At 39.6% G+C, this 17,035-nt stretch overlaps 6 protein-coding genes across 6 annotated transcripts in view; 1 reads left to right on the top strand and 5 right to left on the bottom strand.

The window, feature by feature from the left end:
- The window catches only part of LOC132111928 (histone H2A-like), a 153,929-nt gene that overhangs the window by 81,282 nt on the left and 55,612 nt on the right, over positions 1-17,035 (top strand). The window lies entirely within an intron of this gene.
- LOC132112131 (histone H4) lies at positions 1,925-2,338 on the bottom strand. The gene has a single exon (XM_059519714.1). The coding sequence runs from the start codon at positions 2,281-2,283 to the stop codon at positions 1,972-1,974; it is 312 nt and encodes a 103-aa protein (XP_059375697.1). The 5' UTR covers positions 2,284-2,338; the 3' UTR covers positions 1,925-1,971.
- LOC132111836 (histone H3-like) lies at positions 5,293-5,989 on the bottom strand. The gene has a single exon (XM_059519464.1). The coding sequence runs from the start codon at positions 5,748-5,750 to the stop codon at positions 5,340-5,342; it is 411 nt and encodes a 136-aa protein (XP_059375447.1). The 5' UTR covers positions 5,751-5,989; the 3' UTR covers positions 5,293-5,339.
- Positions 6,472-6,899, bottom strand: LOC132112021 (histone H2A-like). Its single transcript, XM_059519620.1, has one exon. It carries the CDS (start codon positions 6,872-6,874, stop codon positions 6,488-6,490), a length of 387 nt encoding a protein of 128 aa, XP_059375603.1. The 5' UTR covers positions 6,875-6,899; the 3' UTR covers positions 6,472-6,487.
- LOC132112069 (histone H2B-like) lies at positions 12,041-12,504 on the bottom strand. Its single transcript, XM_059519666.1, has one exon. It carries the CDS (start codon positions 12,458-12,460, stop codon positions 12,086-12,088), a length of 375 nt encoding a protein of 124 aa, XP_059375649.1. The 5' UTR covers positions 12,461-12,504; the 3' UTR covers positions 12,041-12,085.
- On the bottom strand, positions 15,735-16,139 carry LOC132112122 (histone H4). Its single transcript, XM_059519708.1, has one exon. It carries the CDS (start codon positions 16,112-16,114, stop codon positions 15,803-15,805), a length of 312 nt encoding a protein of 103 aa, XP_059375691.1. The 5' UTR covers positions 16,115-16,139; the 3' UTR covers positions 15,735-15,802.

Raw genomic sequence — 17,035 nt, 5'->3', positions numbered from 1 at the left:
GTTGTATATAATTACATATGTTGAATTTAAAGAGAACTGTCCAATAGCATCAACAAATGCTTATTATAATATAATATAAATGAACCATATATGTTCCCTGAATAAACCATATATACTCATTTTATTCACATTTTCTATATATTTTTACCTGGTAATCCTCAAGCCCCAATGTGAGAGCCAGTGTAGTAAATTTTATCTCGCATTCACATCACTGTGAGCTGACTGGAGTGTAGTTACAATAGTATACACGTAGTATACAATAGTTCAACATTTAATTTTTGGTATTTGTCAGACAGGCGACTTACAATGCATTCAGGCTATACATAACAGCGTTCTCTGGGAATTGAACTTGCAACCTTTTGCACAGTTAATAAAGTTCTCTAATAACTGAGCCACACAACCTTACAGCAAGAGCTATAGTAAACATCTTTATTTTCATAAAATAAGTAGCCTAAACTGAAAACAAACTATATACTAATTGCAAAAACTGATCATTCACACAACAGGTCTCTACAGGGAAAGATGACATTGTTGCTACAATGGGTGGTTGAATATTTCAGGGAGTATGAATGATCTTCCAAAAATTGTCCAGTGGGAACATCGTTTGTGGATAAAAAACAAAACAGGGACATTTTTCCCCCTGCAGGAAAATGACAGCTGCAGATGCGAGAATGGACACTGGGCTTCCGGTCAGCTCATCGGAGGATAAACTCAAAATAAGCAATGTTAGTTTTATAAAAGTTACACCTTTACAGATTAAAATTACAAAGTGGGGTGGGGGAAAAAAATCACACAATAAAATATGTATTATATTAGAATGGAGTTTTTCAGCATTTAAATTAAACCTTCTTCATTGATCTGTCAACGTTTATATAGCACATTAAATATAGTTACTACTAAATACATTTACTATTAAAATAACAAAGATTATTTATTATCATTGTTACCTAATGCTGTTTACAAATACATGTTCACATGGAAATCATCGTTGTGTGAGCTGACCTTACAGCACGAACCCAGTCTCCGCTGGGTAACATCGGACGGAAAACGAGCATCTTTCATTTGACGACTTGTGCTTGCATCTCGGGACAAAACAAAACACCATTGTCGAACTACAGTCTCTCCACAGAAATAAAGAACTGGTTATCGGTTACCTTAATATCACAGAATTCTGTGTACAATAATATTTGTAAAAACTACAACTTGAAAAGACTAAATATATAACGTTATGTATATTAACTGAAAGGTAAACTGAACGTGAGGCTGAAATGCGGGCTAGTGAGAGATTTCATGTTTGTCTTGATGACGTCTAAAGTCCCTTTTAGCAACTTGTTAGCAACCACCGTTTTTAAGACACAATAAAGGTAAAAAAATAACAAGCAGGTTATAACTGGTGTGTTTTATGTCATAGATCAAAACGTGAAAATATTTAGAGGCTTTGTAAACCACAGACCTTATTTCAGGCGATTTAGCAAAAAACCATTCAAAAAACCCATAGACTTTAGGGCGAGGGAACCCGTAGCGCCAAAATGCTTACTCACTTCCGCGTTTTGGCCTACAAAGTGACGTCATAACTTCGGCACTCTATAGCCTTCGAGTATGAGATGTGACAGAGCATGTGATTTGTTGAATGGAGTGAACGAATACGCCCTTAATGAACGAGTTTCATATGAGTCTGAACTAGATCTGGAGATCTCATCGTTCGTGAATGAGTTGAATGATCTGATACATGTCGTTCGTGAATGAAATGAACTGGCACAGTGAACGATTCTGAACGAATCATTTTGGTGAACGAACTGAAAATGAACGAATCTCTAAAAAGAATCATAATCTCCACCACTAGTTTATTCACGTCTTATTAATTTTCACGTTAAACCAAAAACACCAAAACGAATTTAACTTATCTCTTTAAGTGAGAGTGTGGGTGGCTCTTAAAAGAGCCGTTGGGTTTGTTCTCTGATCTGAAGCGGTTTATCCTCCGAAGCCGTACAAGGTGCGTCCCTGTCGTTTGAGCGCGTACACAACGTCCATGGCGGTGACGGTCTTTCTCTTGGCGTGCTCGGTGTAAGTGACGGCGTCGCGGATCACGTTCTCCAGGAACACCTTCAGCACACCGCGGGTCTCCTCGTAGATCAGACCGGAGATGCGCTTGACTCCGCCGCGACGAGCTAGACGACGAATGGCGGGTTTGGTGATTCCCTGGATGTTATCGCGCAGCACTTTACGGTGACGCTTAGCGCCTCCTTTTCCGAGTCCTTTACCGCCTTTGCCTCTTCCAGACATGACTACGATAGTTCTTGTTACAGTTGAGTGAAGAAAAACGAATAAAAAACCATTGCTGCAGGGAGGTGGTTTACATCTGCTTACAGGACCTGACTGAAACCAGCGCGCGACACGTGACGCTCCCCTCTTCGCTGGTTAGAGCAGGAAACAATGAGGTTTAATCCAAACCCTGATCTAACGATGTCTTCCCGGTGTTTTATATTAAAATCCATGTTTTAAAGCATCTATATGGAATTATATGCAATCCTGATGGCAGTGCAATGGACTGAGCAGATTAGGAACCATAAGTGTTAATATGTAGCGACTCAGATATAAATAGTATAGGGAAAGGGTTTTCAAAGAGTCGACAATATCCCGTGTATGATATTCTTCTGGCAATTAGAGACGTGAAAAGTAGAGGGGTGAGATATAATTTGTGTGGGTTCCAGCCCATGTAGGTATTACATTAAATGAAAAGGCTGATAACTTGGCCAAGGAAGCAGCTCAAAAGGAGACTATAGATGTAAACCTAAATCTAAGGCTGAGGGTAAAATTATAGTATGGCAGGAAACAATGTTAAAATGGCAACAGTATTGGGAGCAGGAAATCAAAGGGAGACTCTTATTTTAATTTTCGAGTAGGGTAACTGATCGGTTAATATTTATAATAAATAGGGGGGTTAGTCGTAAAGAACAAGTTATTATTTCTAGAATGAGGATTGGGCACACATTTTTGAATAGCACTTTATTTATTTTAGGAAAACATCAGAGTGGGTTGTGTTCATGTTTGGAACCTAAAGGATAAAGGAAAACTGTCTTTTAAAATTTTTAATAGTGTCTTGACTGTATAAAAGGATATAGTGGAATGGTATAATAGATCCATAGATCGCAGCAATGCAACTTATTGGATGCCGGCTGCCGTAAAATCCCATAGAAGAAGAAAGCATTTATAAAATCATCTGCATCATGTTTACACGCATTAGGCTCAGATCAAACCCCGTCTAGCTGAGATGACTGCAGCAGCGGTTTTTTTTTTCTTTACTTGGGTAAGGTTTGCAATCAAACAATAATCTGAAGAATCCTGCCTGATGTGAATAGATAATTGAATAAATATTTGAAGATTTTGCTAAGAACAGTCTAATCTCCTTTAAATAGCAATATTTCAGACTTTATTTGTACTTTGTGGATGGTTTGTCTTGAGGAGATCTTTGGGGCAAACAGGTCTTGTCGTCCAAACCATGGCTACAAACAAGATCAGATGAAAATGTTGCTGCGGTGCAAGTCTGAGAACTGTTGGAGCAGCAGAAACACTTCTACAGATCCTTGCTCCAACTACAAGAAATACTTTTTTTTTAATTTGAGTGCAGATCATAGTTGATTCTTCAAACAGATTTAAGCTCATAATATCTACTGGTAATAGTGTACCCCTGGATTATACATCAGGAAACTTTCCTGTTATTTCTAGCAGCTGATATGTTCAATATTGCAGCCACTTGTCCACATTTTATTTCTCTTTCTTTGAAAACAGGCATTGTACCAGAGGATTTAAAAATAGCTAAATGTATTCATTGTTTAAAAGAGATGATCCACAGTTTTTATGCAACTATAGATCTATATTGTCATGTTTCTCAAAAAAAATAGAAAAATAGTATATAAATGATTCCTTTTCACTTAAACTCACATTATATTATTAGCAAACATCGATATGGTTTCCAAAAATATTGGGAAAAAAAACAAACACAAAAAGGTACTTATATTGCTTTGTTTCTCCTGATTGACAAGATTACCCATAGAGTTGTGACGTTCGCGAACGAACCGATTCTTTTGAACGGCTCATATACATGAACGATGGGAGCCGAGTCGCGGCTGGAGGGGAGCCGTTCTTTCTGTCGTTCTTTTTTCCTATGCGTGTTTCACACAGATGCACACAAATGAGCTCCTCCGCGAGACAGAACAGTTATGGGGGAGGGGCGCACCCAGCGCAGGCCAACCCTTTATAGCGTGATGATATTAGTTATTAGTTGTGCACGCATCCTTCACGTCCTTCACATCCTGCGTGCCTCTGTCATTGGGTAGGAGCGTTGAAAAAAAAAGCTGTTTTGCACAGACATTTATTGCAGCCCACTTTGTTATTGTTCATTGACTTGAAGGGGCTGATGTTTGCAAAGTTTACAGTAGTAATTGTATGTAGTATGTAGACATTTCCATTTTATTTATTCTAACTTTAAATATTTTTTGTTTTCTATCAAAATGTTCTTGTGTGATAACAATGTTCTTGTGTGGAAGTGTTTGTAGTAAAAGCTGTTTTGCACATAAATTCATTGCAGCCGGCTTTCTTTTTGATGTTTATTCGTGAGTAGGTATTGTATGAATAACATAAGTCAACGTAGCTTTACACACACACACACTTTGTACTAAAGGTAAATCCAAAATAGTGATGTCACTGTCTAAGCAGAGGGATTTGTGCAACCCTATGGAATATAGTCCACACATGACAAACGAGGTAATAATCAATATTTCAGAATAATTCAAACTCAGATATTGGTGTGTGATATCGGAGTTTTAATTATTTGACTACAAATCTCACCTCATCATTCTTCCCAGTGATTATTTCCAGGATAAACTGAGATGCCCCCAAGCTGGCTTCTTAAAACTGACTAAATATTTAAAAAGAGCCAAAAGAGCCGTTCTTTTGAACGGCTCTTTGAAAGGAACGGATCGCGAAGATCCGGATCCCCTCAAAGAGCCATAAATCCCATCACTAATTACCCATGGAATTGAAAATCAAAAATGTACTTGTTTTTTTAGACCAGCCAAAAGCTTTTGATACAGTTAATCAGTACAGGTTTTCATGATTTTACATATAAATGGTTGAAGAATTATATTTTAATACTTGAAGAAATGGGGCCCTAAAACGTATAAAACGCGTAAAATTGAAAGAATTTTCCAAATGTGAAGTATTGTCATTGCTTATGCGTTACATTATCATGTTCCAGTGGAAACGGTCTCATTTGAGGGAGATGTAGGTGGCTCTTAAAAGAGCCTTTGGGGTGTGACGCGGCTGATGCAGCGGCGGGTTTAAGCGCGCTCTCCGCGGATGCGGCGGGCCAGCTGGATGTCTTTGGGCATGATGGTGACTCTCTTAGCGTGGATGGCGCACAGGTTGGTGTCCTCGAACAGACCGACCAGATAAGCCTCGCTGGACTCCTGCAGGGCCATGACAGCGGAGCTCTGGAAGCGCAGGTCCGTTTTGAAATCCTGAGCGATCTCTCGCACCAGACGCTGGAAAGGCAGTTTGCGGATCAGCAGCTCGGTGGACTTCTGATAGCGGCGGATCTCTCGGAGAGCCACGGTCCCGGGCCTGTAACGGTGGGGCTTCTTGACGCCGCCGGTGGCTGGGGCGCTCTTCCGGGCAGCTTTAGTAGCGAGCTGCTTCCTCGGGGCTTTACCACCGGTGGATTTACGAGCGGTCTGCTTGGTTCTTGCCATTGATGAGATGTACTTCTCCTTCTTAGTAAGTAGAAATGCTGCTCTGTGTTAGGCGCCTGCTTTTAAAGCAGTGTACAGCCACAGCTTCTGGCGTCATAAAGGTGCTGAGGCCTGTGATTGGCTAATGTGTTACATCTGCGCATGACTGCTAGCCAATGACTGTACACCTCCGGTTTTCAAATAGCCTTTTGTTTCCCGCTCAAAATGCTTTGTTCTGGTTTGCTACTTCAACATCACAAGCACTTGACTTTAGACTTCATATTTACGTTGTATTTCATAGCTGAATTTCTGTATCTATCTGTATACAATCACATCCAAAAAAAGACTATCAAACGACAATCCAAAGAATAATATATTTTACAAATATAATGTGCCACAGCTAGCGCCTATTATTTTTTATTTCTAATGGGTGTTGTTAAACGACATGACATTAGAAATTGGTAGCTTTTAAAAGAGGCTTTGTGTTTCAGAGACGGAGTTGAATTGGTTTCTTACCATCTGCATTCAATCAGAACTATAAAGGACACCCTCTAAAGAATAACATAATCCACCACAGTTCGTTGCAGTTCATGACTACCTAGATTTATATATTCTACATGAACATTTAATTTCTTAATAATGCAACTTAAGTGAAAACATAACGCTGTTGGCAATATAAGAAAAAAGCGCTCTCCATCAGATAAAATGGGTGGCTCTTAAAAGAGCCTTTGTGTTTCAGAAAGGGAGCAAACTCTGTTTTACTTGGCTTTGGCGGGTTTCTCGGTCTTCTTGGGCAGCAGCACGGCCTGGATGTTGGGCAGCACGCCGCCCTGAGCGATGGTCACTCGACCCAGGAGTTTGTTGAGCTCCTCATCATTGCGCACCGCCAGCTGCAGGTGACGGGGAATGATGCGGGTCTTCTTGTTGTCTCTCGCGGCGTTTCCAGCCAACTCCAGGATCTCAGCGGTCAGATACTCGAGCACAGCCGCCAGATAGACAGGAGCTCCGGCACCGACGCGCTCGGCGTAGTTCCCTTTGCGGAGAAGTCTGTGAACACGACCGACGGGGAACTGCAGCCCTGCTCTGGAGGAGCGAGTCTTGGCCTTCGCTCTCGCTTTGCCGCCTGTTTTGCCTCTTCCGCTCATTGTTGATAATAAAATATTTCTACGTCCAAAATGCAGAAATGGTGTATCCGTTAGGCCCCCTCTGCTGTATTTAAAAGAGCGTGCGAGTCGCTCATTGGTTTAGAGTCTGTAAGATTTTAGAGTCAGAGATTTGCAGCTTTTTGTGGAGATTAAAAGACTCGACGAGGAAATGTTTATTTTGTCTCCGTCAGAGCGAATCAAAGGTGAGCAGCAGTCACGGGGGGAAAAGTCTCGTGTAAATTCGATGCTATGTTTAAGTGAAAAGGCTGATACAGATTTAAATCTTCATCTGTGTGTCCAGCAAACAGTCTGAAAGTCAGTTTAGGTCGATGGTCATCACTGAGGGACGTGTGCAGTGTTTCCTTCAGTCTCTGTTTTGTCCTGCTTGAAGCACACACTGTCCGCTCCTCCCGGAGTCTGTGTCTGGAGCTTATCTGTCATCATCACATCATCTGTGGATTTGTTACATCATGTAGATAACGTCACTTATTGTGTTTTTGTTATATTTTGATTAACAATGCTTATTGTATTTTGGTCAGAAATACTTATAATCCTGTGGTATTACTCTTGTGTCACTTCAATCAACAAGGACTTCATCATAACAAACCTGGTCTCACTTCATGCTGATTGCTCTCTGTCCGGTTCAGAGTTCAAACCCCTAGTTTTTGTTTTTAAGTCCCTAAACATCTGAGCCCCTCATATCCATCTGAGCTTCTATCTCCACATAACCCTTCTCCAGCTCTATTTTTCCATTGCTTTTTCATTGATTACATTTTTACATTTGACTTCTGTTCTTGTTCTGTTTTTCTTTTGATACCCTGCCCTGATTATTTTTTTTAATCTGTGATTTTTATTTTATTTATTGTATTTTATCAGATGCTATAGAGGACATTGACCAGCTGCCGCTGTTTTAATGATGCAAAGTAAATTTTAAATTATATTCGTTTCTTGATCAAATTAAGTTGAAGGTAAGCTTGTCATTGCTTCTTTCTTAAACTAAATTCTGTAAAATGTAATTCTATGTAATAGTTTTTTTTTCAGGGCACTGTCATCACTTCATTTTAAAATGGGTTTCTTTCTGACTAATTTTAACTTCTGTTTCCAGGGCGCTGACATCACTGCTAATCGCACAGCAGTTCTTCGTGGACTTCCTCTCCTTTTTGGAGAAGAAACCTCTGACTTTTTCAAAGCAACGTTGGCAAGTACCATTCTTTGTATATTTCATTCTAAACTCTAATCCCACACACATACATCACAAATAGGCATTCAGTTATGCTTCATTCAACTATCCCAGAAACAGACCAGACACAAAACTTTTTAAATGTAATTGTACATTTTCTTTTTTTTTTTGTATGTTCTGCCGTCATTGTACTGTTCATTCCGTTTTACAATGTCTAACTTTCACACAATATTTTAACCATTGTTTATCTCTGTTAGTTGTATGTTGAGCAGAAATTGATGGTCCTGATTCTTTAAGATACATGTACATTTGTGAGATTTATTTATTTTTTTATTAGGATTGTGATTGTGACACACCCCAGATTTCCATCGGGATTCTGACTGTGATAAGAAGGCAGCCAGGATTCTTCACAAGCACTGCATTTAGAGGATTCACACACCGCAATTATCCTCGAAGGAGCCATTGTGATGGACAATAATGAAAACCTCCCGGATGCCATGTGGCTACTTTTTGGGCTCAAGAACACCTTTGATTTTATTCAAAGAGTGTTTCTTTCTCTGGGACACAAATCCCTGAAACCAAAACTACAGTCCCTTAAAAACATGCTGCTCATGTAAGTGAAGGCTTTTTCAGATTGTTTTAAAGTGATAGTCCGTCCAAAACTGAACGTTCTGTCATTATTTACTTACTAGAGAAAGGGTCTAGTCTTAAAACAAGTCACAAAGACATCTTTTTAAGTTTTGGTTACCTGGACTTTTAATAGAGTGACATAAACCGCTCAGGGTTAATTTAAAATATTTGTATGTGTGTTTCAAAGACTATCCAAACTTACAGGTTTGGTATGAGATGTGGGAGAGTAAATTATGACAGAATTGTCAGTTTTGGGCTATCCTTTTACTATACCTTTAAGCTTGTTGCACAGACTTTCTAAAATGTACACAAAAGTTTTAAATCGTATAATGGTTTTATTGTTAAATGTTTTTGTTTAACATTTTTACCCTGCAAGGTTGTTTTTTTTTTTTTTTTTTTTTTGGGGGGGAAGTGTAATTGTCCTGCATTAAGCTAACATTGATGCTTTTAAAAGGTCAACTGTTCTGTTCATTTCAGGTCAAAGATTATCAAATTCGAAATTCATTCATCAGTCATATTTTTTATTTTGGTTGTACTTGCGCTGCACATTTGTTAACGAGATGTGCTTTTTGTGAGTAAAATATGTTTTACATTTAGAAGTGTCTAAATGATTGTTTGGTACACTGTATTTTACAATTGATAATAAATAATGTTTTACCTGAGGTCAGGTGTTGATTTTTGTCTTTACTTTTTTTTTAGTTCAGCTTACTTCAATTTTTTAAGGCAATCGTTTTTTTTTCCTGGTAATGTGAACTCTTAACACAACTAATGAGTTTGAGTCAGCTTTACTCAAGTATACTTGATTAAAAAGTTTGGTATACAAACGTTAAGTTGTGCCAACTAAAAATCAATAAAATACTTTACTTGGAAATTTTAAGGCAATCGGTTTCCTCAATTGTTCTAAGTAAAGTCAACTAATTACATTTTACAGTGCAGTTAGACCTATGGGTTATCTGAGGAATAATTACATTTTAATTAACAGTAAATGACATCTGCAATTCAAATATGGACTGTGTGTGTGTGTGTACACATACTCACACATCGTAGAGAGGAATTTATTTCTCAGATGAATATTTTACTGGGATACTGCTTTGTCCTCTCGTTATTAAATTGTCTAGTTACAGAACCACAAAACTGCTCGTCCCCACAGCCATGTACACAGGGAAAGTGCTTTATTTCAGTCAATATCAAGCTTTTCTACCATTTAAATTACAAAAAATTTATTAATAACTATCAAATATATGATATAAATGACATAATAAAATGCTCAATAAATATTATAAAATATATAGTGAAAACAGTGGTCCCCAGGATGTGTGTCACTGTTTTACCGTTTGACAAAAAATCTGTCATTTTGTAATAAACATCACACTGATGATGACATCACTTGACCTCCTTCTTCCTATTTTCTAAAGATCTATGAAAAAAGCCCATGTTAAGTACACCGTTTCTTTTCAATTATCAGAAACTTTCTTAACTCACAATTTCATATGAAGCTTTTAGTTGTCATCACTGGTATAACCTATTTATTGTTAGGGAATTGTAAAAAAAAAAAAAAAACTATTAGAAATGGATTAAACTACTTTATTTAGTGAATATGCAATGATTGACAACAAATGGTTTGATACCTTACAGCAGACTCCGTTTTTTCATGAAAACTGTTACTGGCGTTACCTTCCTGATGGGTAACACCAGTGAAGATCACTATGGCCTAGTCCACACGGACACGGGTATTTTTATAACCGGAGTTTTTCCTCCTGCGTTTAAAAAAAAAATCCCATCCACATGAAAACGCAAAAACATGCTATCAAGCGCTGTCAAGAGCATGCCACACCAGCAGGCGGCGATATAACCCAAATTGTAAAGTCACCGTGGCCAATCAGAAGCAGTCAGCGGCGCACACTCTGACGTCACAAGGCAAAAACCCCGGTTATACTGTCCACACCACAACACTGCAACCGGCATTTCTGAAAATGCTCACCCTGGCCGTAGTTTTCAAAAATGTTCAGTTTCGGTGCCCTGAAACCGCGTTTTCGTGTGGACGAAAGGCCGAACCGCGTAAAAAAAGTCACGGTTATAAAAATACCCCTGTTCATTTCTTTAAAATTAAATGTAACAATCTCCTTATATCTTGCATTTTCATTTCTATTCTAGAACTCTGACATATGTTAAAAAAAATATATAAATATATATATATAATTTTATTATTGATAAAGACCAGTGTTAAAAAAAAAAATGGTTCGCGTGGTCTTGAAATAATTGCACAAATAAGTTAAATAGAAAAATAACTAAGCTGTCGTTTATATTTATACTAGTGATAGGATTTATGGCTCTTTGAGGGGATCCGGATCTTCGCGATCCGTTCCTTTCAAAGAGCCGTTCAAAAGAACGGCTCTTTTGGCTCTTTTTAAATATTTAGTCAGTTTTAAGAAGCCAGCTTGGGGGCATCTCAGTTTATCCTGGAAATAATCACTGGGAAGAATGATGAGGTGAGATTTGTAGTCAAATAATTAAAACTCCGATATCACACACCAATATCTGAGTTTGAATTATTCTGAAATATTGATTATTACCTCATTTGTCATGTGTGGACTATATTCCATAGGGTTGCACAAATCCTTCTGCTTAGACAGTGACATCACTATTTTGGATTTACCTTTAGTACAAAGTGTGTGTGTGTGTGTAAAGCTACGTTGACTTATGTTATTCATACAATACCTACTCACAAATAAACATCAAAAACAAAGCCAGCTGCAATGAATTTCTGTGCAAAACAGCTTTTACTACAAACACTTCCACACAAGAACATTGTTATCACACAAGAACATTTTGATGCAATGAATGTCTGTGACAGCTGACAATGACAGAGGCACGCAGGGTTTTTTTTCCACTGGAGTCCTACTCACGTGAAGGATGCGTGCACAACTAATAACTAATATCATCACGCTATAAAGGGTTGGCCTGCGCTGGGTGCGCCCCTCCCCCATAACTGTTATGTCTCGCGGAGGAGCTCATTTGTGTGTATCTGTGTGAAACACGCATAGGATAAAAGAACGACAGAAAGAACGGCTCCCCTCCAGCCGCGACTCGGCTCCCATCGTTCATGTTTATGAGCCGTTCAAAAGAATCGGTTCGTTCGCGAACGTCACAACTCTAATTTATACATAAAGTCAAAAAGTACTCCAATAATGTGGCTTCGTTTTACACGTAAAAAAAAAAATAAAAAAAACACATTTTGCCATACCAAAAGAGGACGTTTCTGTGGAATGATCCAAAAAACGCCAATCACTGTAAACACCAAAAATTCAACCAATCACATGTTTAACATCACAAAGAAGCTCTTCAGTGAGAAGTAGGGTGGCTCTTAAAAGAGCCTTTGTGTGTTGAGCTGCAGCGGAGCTCTACTTGGAGCTGGTGTACTTGGTGACGGCCTTGGTGCCCTCAGACACGGCGTGTTTGGCCAGCTCCCCGGGCAGCAGCAGACGCACGGCGGTCTGGATCTCTCGGGAAGTGATGGTGGAGCGCTTGTTGTAGTGAGCGAGACGAGACGACTCACCGGCGATGCGCTCGAAGATGTCGTTGACGAAAGAGTTCATGATGCCCATCGCTTTCGAAGAGATCCCGGTGTCAGGATGAACCTGCTTCAGCACTTTGTACACGTAGATGGCGTAGCTCTCCTTCCTGGACTTTCTGCGCTTCTTTCCTCCTTTCGCGGCGCTCTTAGTGACGGCCTTCTTAGAGCCTTTCTTCGGCGCGGACTTCGCTGGTTCAGGCATGATGCTGCTGGAGATCTAAACGTCACGAGACAATGATGAGAAAGAGCGGGACAGAGGCATTTATTGACTGATCTATGCTAATTATCAGAGAGACAGGGAAGCTTCTGATGGCTTGTTTCATTGGTCAAAAAACCCACGAACTCGTGTTTAATTGGACAACTCGAAGAATAACGGCTGGAACGAGGGCCAATCACATGCGGCTAGATTATAACTCCGCCCACCGCTTTATGTTTGAACGACACCCCCCACCAAGTCGGTTTCCTTTGTTTAAATTCCCGCTCTTTTTGTTCTTTTTAATCTATTCAATGAAATGCGCCTCTAATATCACACAAGATCAATTTCAAACAGTGTAAAGTAAAAAAGAAAGAAAGAAGACAACACCCATTGTATACTCCTTTGATAACAAAGTTAATAATTATACGAGCTCTAATTTAAAAAATAAGATTCGAACTTAAAATCAAGGAAAAACTCATCATCTCAGAGTAACACACACAAATTAAACTAGTTCTACATACAGGTGCTAGTCATATAATTAGAATATCATCAAAAACTAGATTTCTCTAATTCCATTCAAAAAGTGAAACTTGTATATTATATGCATTCATTACACACAGACTGATATATTTCAAATGTTTATTTCTTTTAATTTTGATGATTATAACTGACAACTAAGGAAAATACCAAATTCACTTTCTCAGAAAATTTGAATATTACTTAAGACCAATATAAAGAAAGGATTTTTAGAGATCTTAGCCAACTAAAAAGTATGAGCATGAAAATTATGAGCATGTACAGCACTCAATACTTAGTTGAGACTCATTTTTGCCTGAATGACTGCAGCAATGCGGCGTGGCATGGAGTCGATCAGTCTGTGGCACTGCTCAGGTGTTATGAGAGCCCAGGTTGCTCTGATAGTGGCTTTCAGCTCTTCTGTATTCTCGGGTCTGGTATATCACATCTTCCTCTTCACAATAACCCATAGATTTTCTGAGGGGTAAAGGTCAGGCGAGTTTGCTGGCCAATTAAGAACAGGGACACCGTGGTCCTTAAACCAGGTACTGGTAGCTTTGGCACTGTGTGCAGGTGCCAAGTCCTGTTGGAAAATGAAATCTCCATCTCTATAAAGCAGGAAGTATGAAGTGCTCTAAAACTTCCTGGTATACGGCTGCATTGACCTTGGACCTCAGAAAACACAGTGGACCAACACCAGCAGATGACATGGCACCCCAAACCATCACTGACTGTGGAAACTTTACACTGGACCTCAAGCAAAGTGGATTGTGTGCCTCTCCTCTCTTCCTCCAGACACCGGGACCCTGATTACCAAGGGAAATGCTAAATTTACTTTCATCAGAGAACATAACTTTGGACCACTCAACAGCAGTCCAGTCCTTTTTGAAGCGAGACACTTCTGACGCTGTCTGTTGTTCAAGAGTGGCTTGACACAAGTAATGCAACAGCTGAAACCCATGTCTTGCATATGTCTGTGTGTAGTGGTTCTTGAAGCACTGACTCCAGCTGCAGTCCACTCTTTGTGAATCTCCCCAACATTTTTGAATGTGTTTTGTTTCACAATACTCTCCAGGGTGCGGTTATCCCTATTGCCTGTACGCTTTTTTCTACATATTTTCCTTCCCTTCGCCTCTCTATTAATGTGCTTGGACACAGAGCTCTTTTGCAATGACCTTTTGTGTCTTGCCCTCCTTGTGCAAGGTGTCAGTGGTCATCTTTTGGACAACTGTAAAGTAGAGTTGTGACGTTCGCGAACGAACCGATTCTTTTGAACGGCTCATAAACATGAACGATGGGAGCCGAGTCGCGGCTGGAGGGGAGCCGTTCTTTCTGTCGTTCTTTTTTCCTATGCGTATTTCACACAGATACACACAAATGAGCTCCTCCGCGAGACAGAACAGTTATGGGGGAGGGGCGCACCCAGCGCAGGCCAACCCTTTATAGCGTGATGATATTAGTTATTAGTTGTGCATGTTCATTGCTGCCCACTTTGTTATTGTTCATTGACTTGAAGGGGCTGATGTCCTATTTGCAAAGTTTACAGTAGTAATAGTATGTAGTATGTAGACATTTCCATTTTATTTATTCTAATTTTATCTACTTTAAATATTTTTTGTTTTCTATCAAAATGTTCTTGTGTGATAATGTTCTTGTGTGAAAGTTTTTGTAGTAAAAGCTGTTTTGCACAGAAATTCATTGCAGCCGGCTTTGTTTTTGATGTTTATTTGAGTAGGTATTGTATGAATAGCATAAGTCAACGTAGCTTTACACACACACACACACACTTTGTACTAAAGGTAAATCCAAAATAGTGATGTCACTGTCTAAGCAGAGGGATTTGTGCAACCCTATGGAATATAGTCCACACATGACAAATGAGGTAATAATCAATATTTCAGAATAATTCAAACTCAGATATTGGTGTGTGATATCGGAGTTTTAATTATTTGACTACAAATCTCACCTCATCATTCCTCCCAGTGTTTATTTCCAGGATAAACTGAGATGCCCCCAAGCTGGCTTCTTAAAACTGACTAAATATTTAAAAAGAGCCAAAAGAGCCGTTCTTCTGAACGGCTCTTTGAAAGGAACGGATCCCGAAGATCCGGATCCCCTCAAAGAGCCATAAATCCCATCACTATTGTAAAGTCAGCAGTCTTCCCCATGATTGTGTATCCTACAGAACTAGACTGAGAGACCATTTAAAGGCTTTGCAGATGTTTTGAGTTAATTAGCTGATTAGAGTGTGGCACCAGGGGTCTTCAATATTGAACCTTTTCACAATATTCACATTTTCGCATATGGCTCATGTTAAAACATATTTAAATGATTTTTAACACATGCTTTGTCGCGTCCAGTGAAGAAGGAATTTAGCTGTTTCTGCAGTTAACTCCACATCTGAGCAGCTTTCATCGGAAACCTGCGTGTTGCCAGATTGTTAAGGGGTTCTTTCTGTCATGGACCGCAACTAGTGCTCGTTGGCTTTAAAGCAGGGCACTCACCTGCATTCTTAACACACCCTGAGGTGCACACGAACGCATTTAGAGTGTCTGTAATGAGCCCTTTTCGTGTATGAGTAAAGAAGCCCTATGATTGCAACTACCATCATTTAAATTTTCATAAAACTCTGAAATTATCGTACATTAAGTTTGATCGTACAGAGGTAAAAAAATATAGTACAAATACGATAATCATCGTATACGTCTGGCAACACTGATGGATAGACGTCTTAATTTTCACGTAAAGCACCGACAATAATTTAACATTGTCTCTTCAAGTGAGAGTGTGTGTGGCTCTTAAAAGAGCCGTTGGGTTTGTGCTTGTGGTCTTTTATCCTCCGAAGCCGTACAAGGTGCGTCCCTGTCGTTTGAGCGCGTACACAACGTCCATGGCGGTGACGGTCTTTCTCTTGGCGTGCTCGGTGTAAGTGACGGCGTCGCGGATCACGTTCTCCAGGAACACCTTCAGCACACCGCGGGTCTCCTCGTAGATCAGACCGGAGATGCGCTTGACTCCGCCGCGGCGAGCTAGACGACGAATGGCGGGTTTGGTGATTCCCTGGATGTTATCGCGCAGCACTTTACGGTGACGCTTAGCGCCTCCTTTTCCGAGTCCTTTACCGCCTTTGCCTCTCCCAGACATGATGTTTATGTTTCTTGTTTCAGTCGAACGAATAAATGACGAATGCTGCAGGGAGGCCTTTTACATCTGCTTACAGGACCTGACTGAAACCAGAGCGCGTCACGCGACGCCCTCCCTCTTCGCTAGTTAGAGCAGGAAACAATGAGGTTTAAGCCAAACCTTGAACTAACGATGTCTACCCTGTGTTTCATATTAAAACCCATGTCCACTCTTTAGGAAGATGGGTGGAAAAATGTATAAAAGTATTCCAGTTTTAATAAAAGAGAGTAGATATATAATGACTAACGAAGAGAGAAAAATCAGATGAGTCATTAGAAGCTTTCGTTAAGGTTCATATTAATAATAATATATTGGAAAATGTGAACGTACAGAGGGAATACATTTATGAAGGACAATCCTAATCTTTTGGTTTGAACGGATAAAGATTTTACAATGTATAAACTGAAGTGGGGAAAAGTGGTGGCTTAGTGGTTAGAGAGTTTGACTCCTAACCCTAAGGTTGTGGATTTGAGTTTTGGGCTGGCAATACCACGACTTAGGTGCCCTTGAGCAAAACACCGAACCCCCAACTGCGCCGCGGCATAAATGATGTCCACTGCTCCGTGTGTGAGCACTTTGGATGGGTTAAATGCAGAGCACGAACTCTGAGTATGGGTCACCATATCCCTTTTTCACTTTCTGAAGCAGGTATTTCATATTGAAATATAAAATCATCGGGAAAAGACAAAATATGTTTTGAAATGATAAAACATCTGTCAGATGTATCTCTGAATATTATTTTAGAGCTTTTTAATAAGAAACGGTGAATTATGAAAACCTCCTACCTCTTGGAAACACGGAGCCATATTTCCAATCAGAAAGTCTGGAAAGGATCACTCAAAAGCATCAAGTTACAGACCAATTACTTTAATATCTAATTCA

This window comes from Carassius carassius, chromosome 2 (genome assembly GCF_963082965.1).
Source record: "Carassius carassius chromosome 2, fCarCar2.1, whole genome shotgun sequence".
In the NCBI taxonomy this organism is placed as follows: domain Eukaryota; kingdom Metazoa; phylum Chordata; class Actinopteri; order Cypriniformes; family Cyprinidae; genus Carassius; species Carassius carassius.
This window is presented reverse-complemented; position numbering and strand designations above follow the sequence as displayed.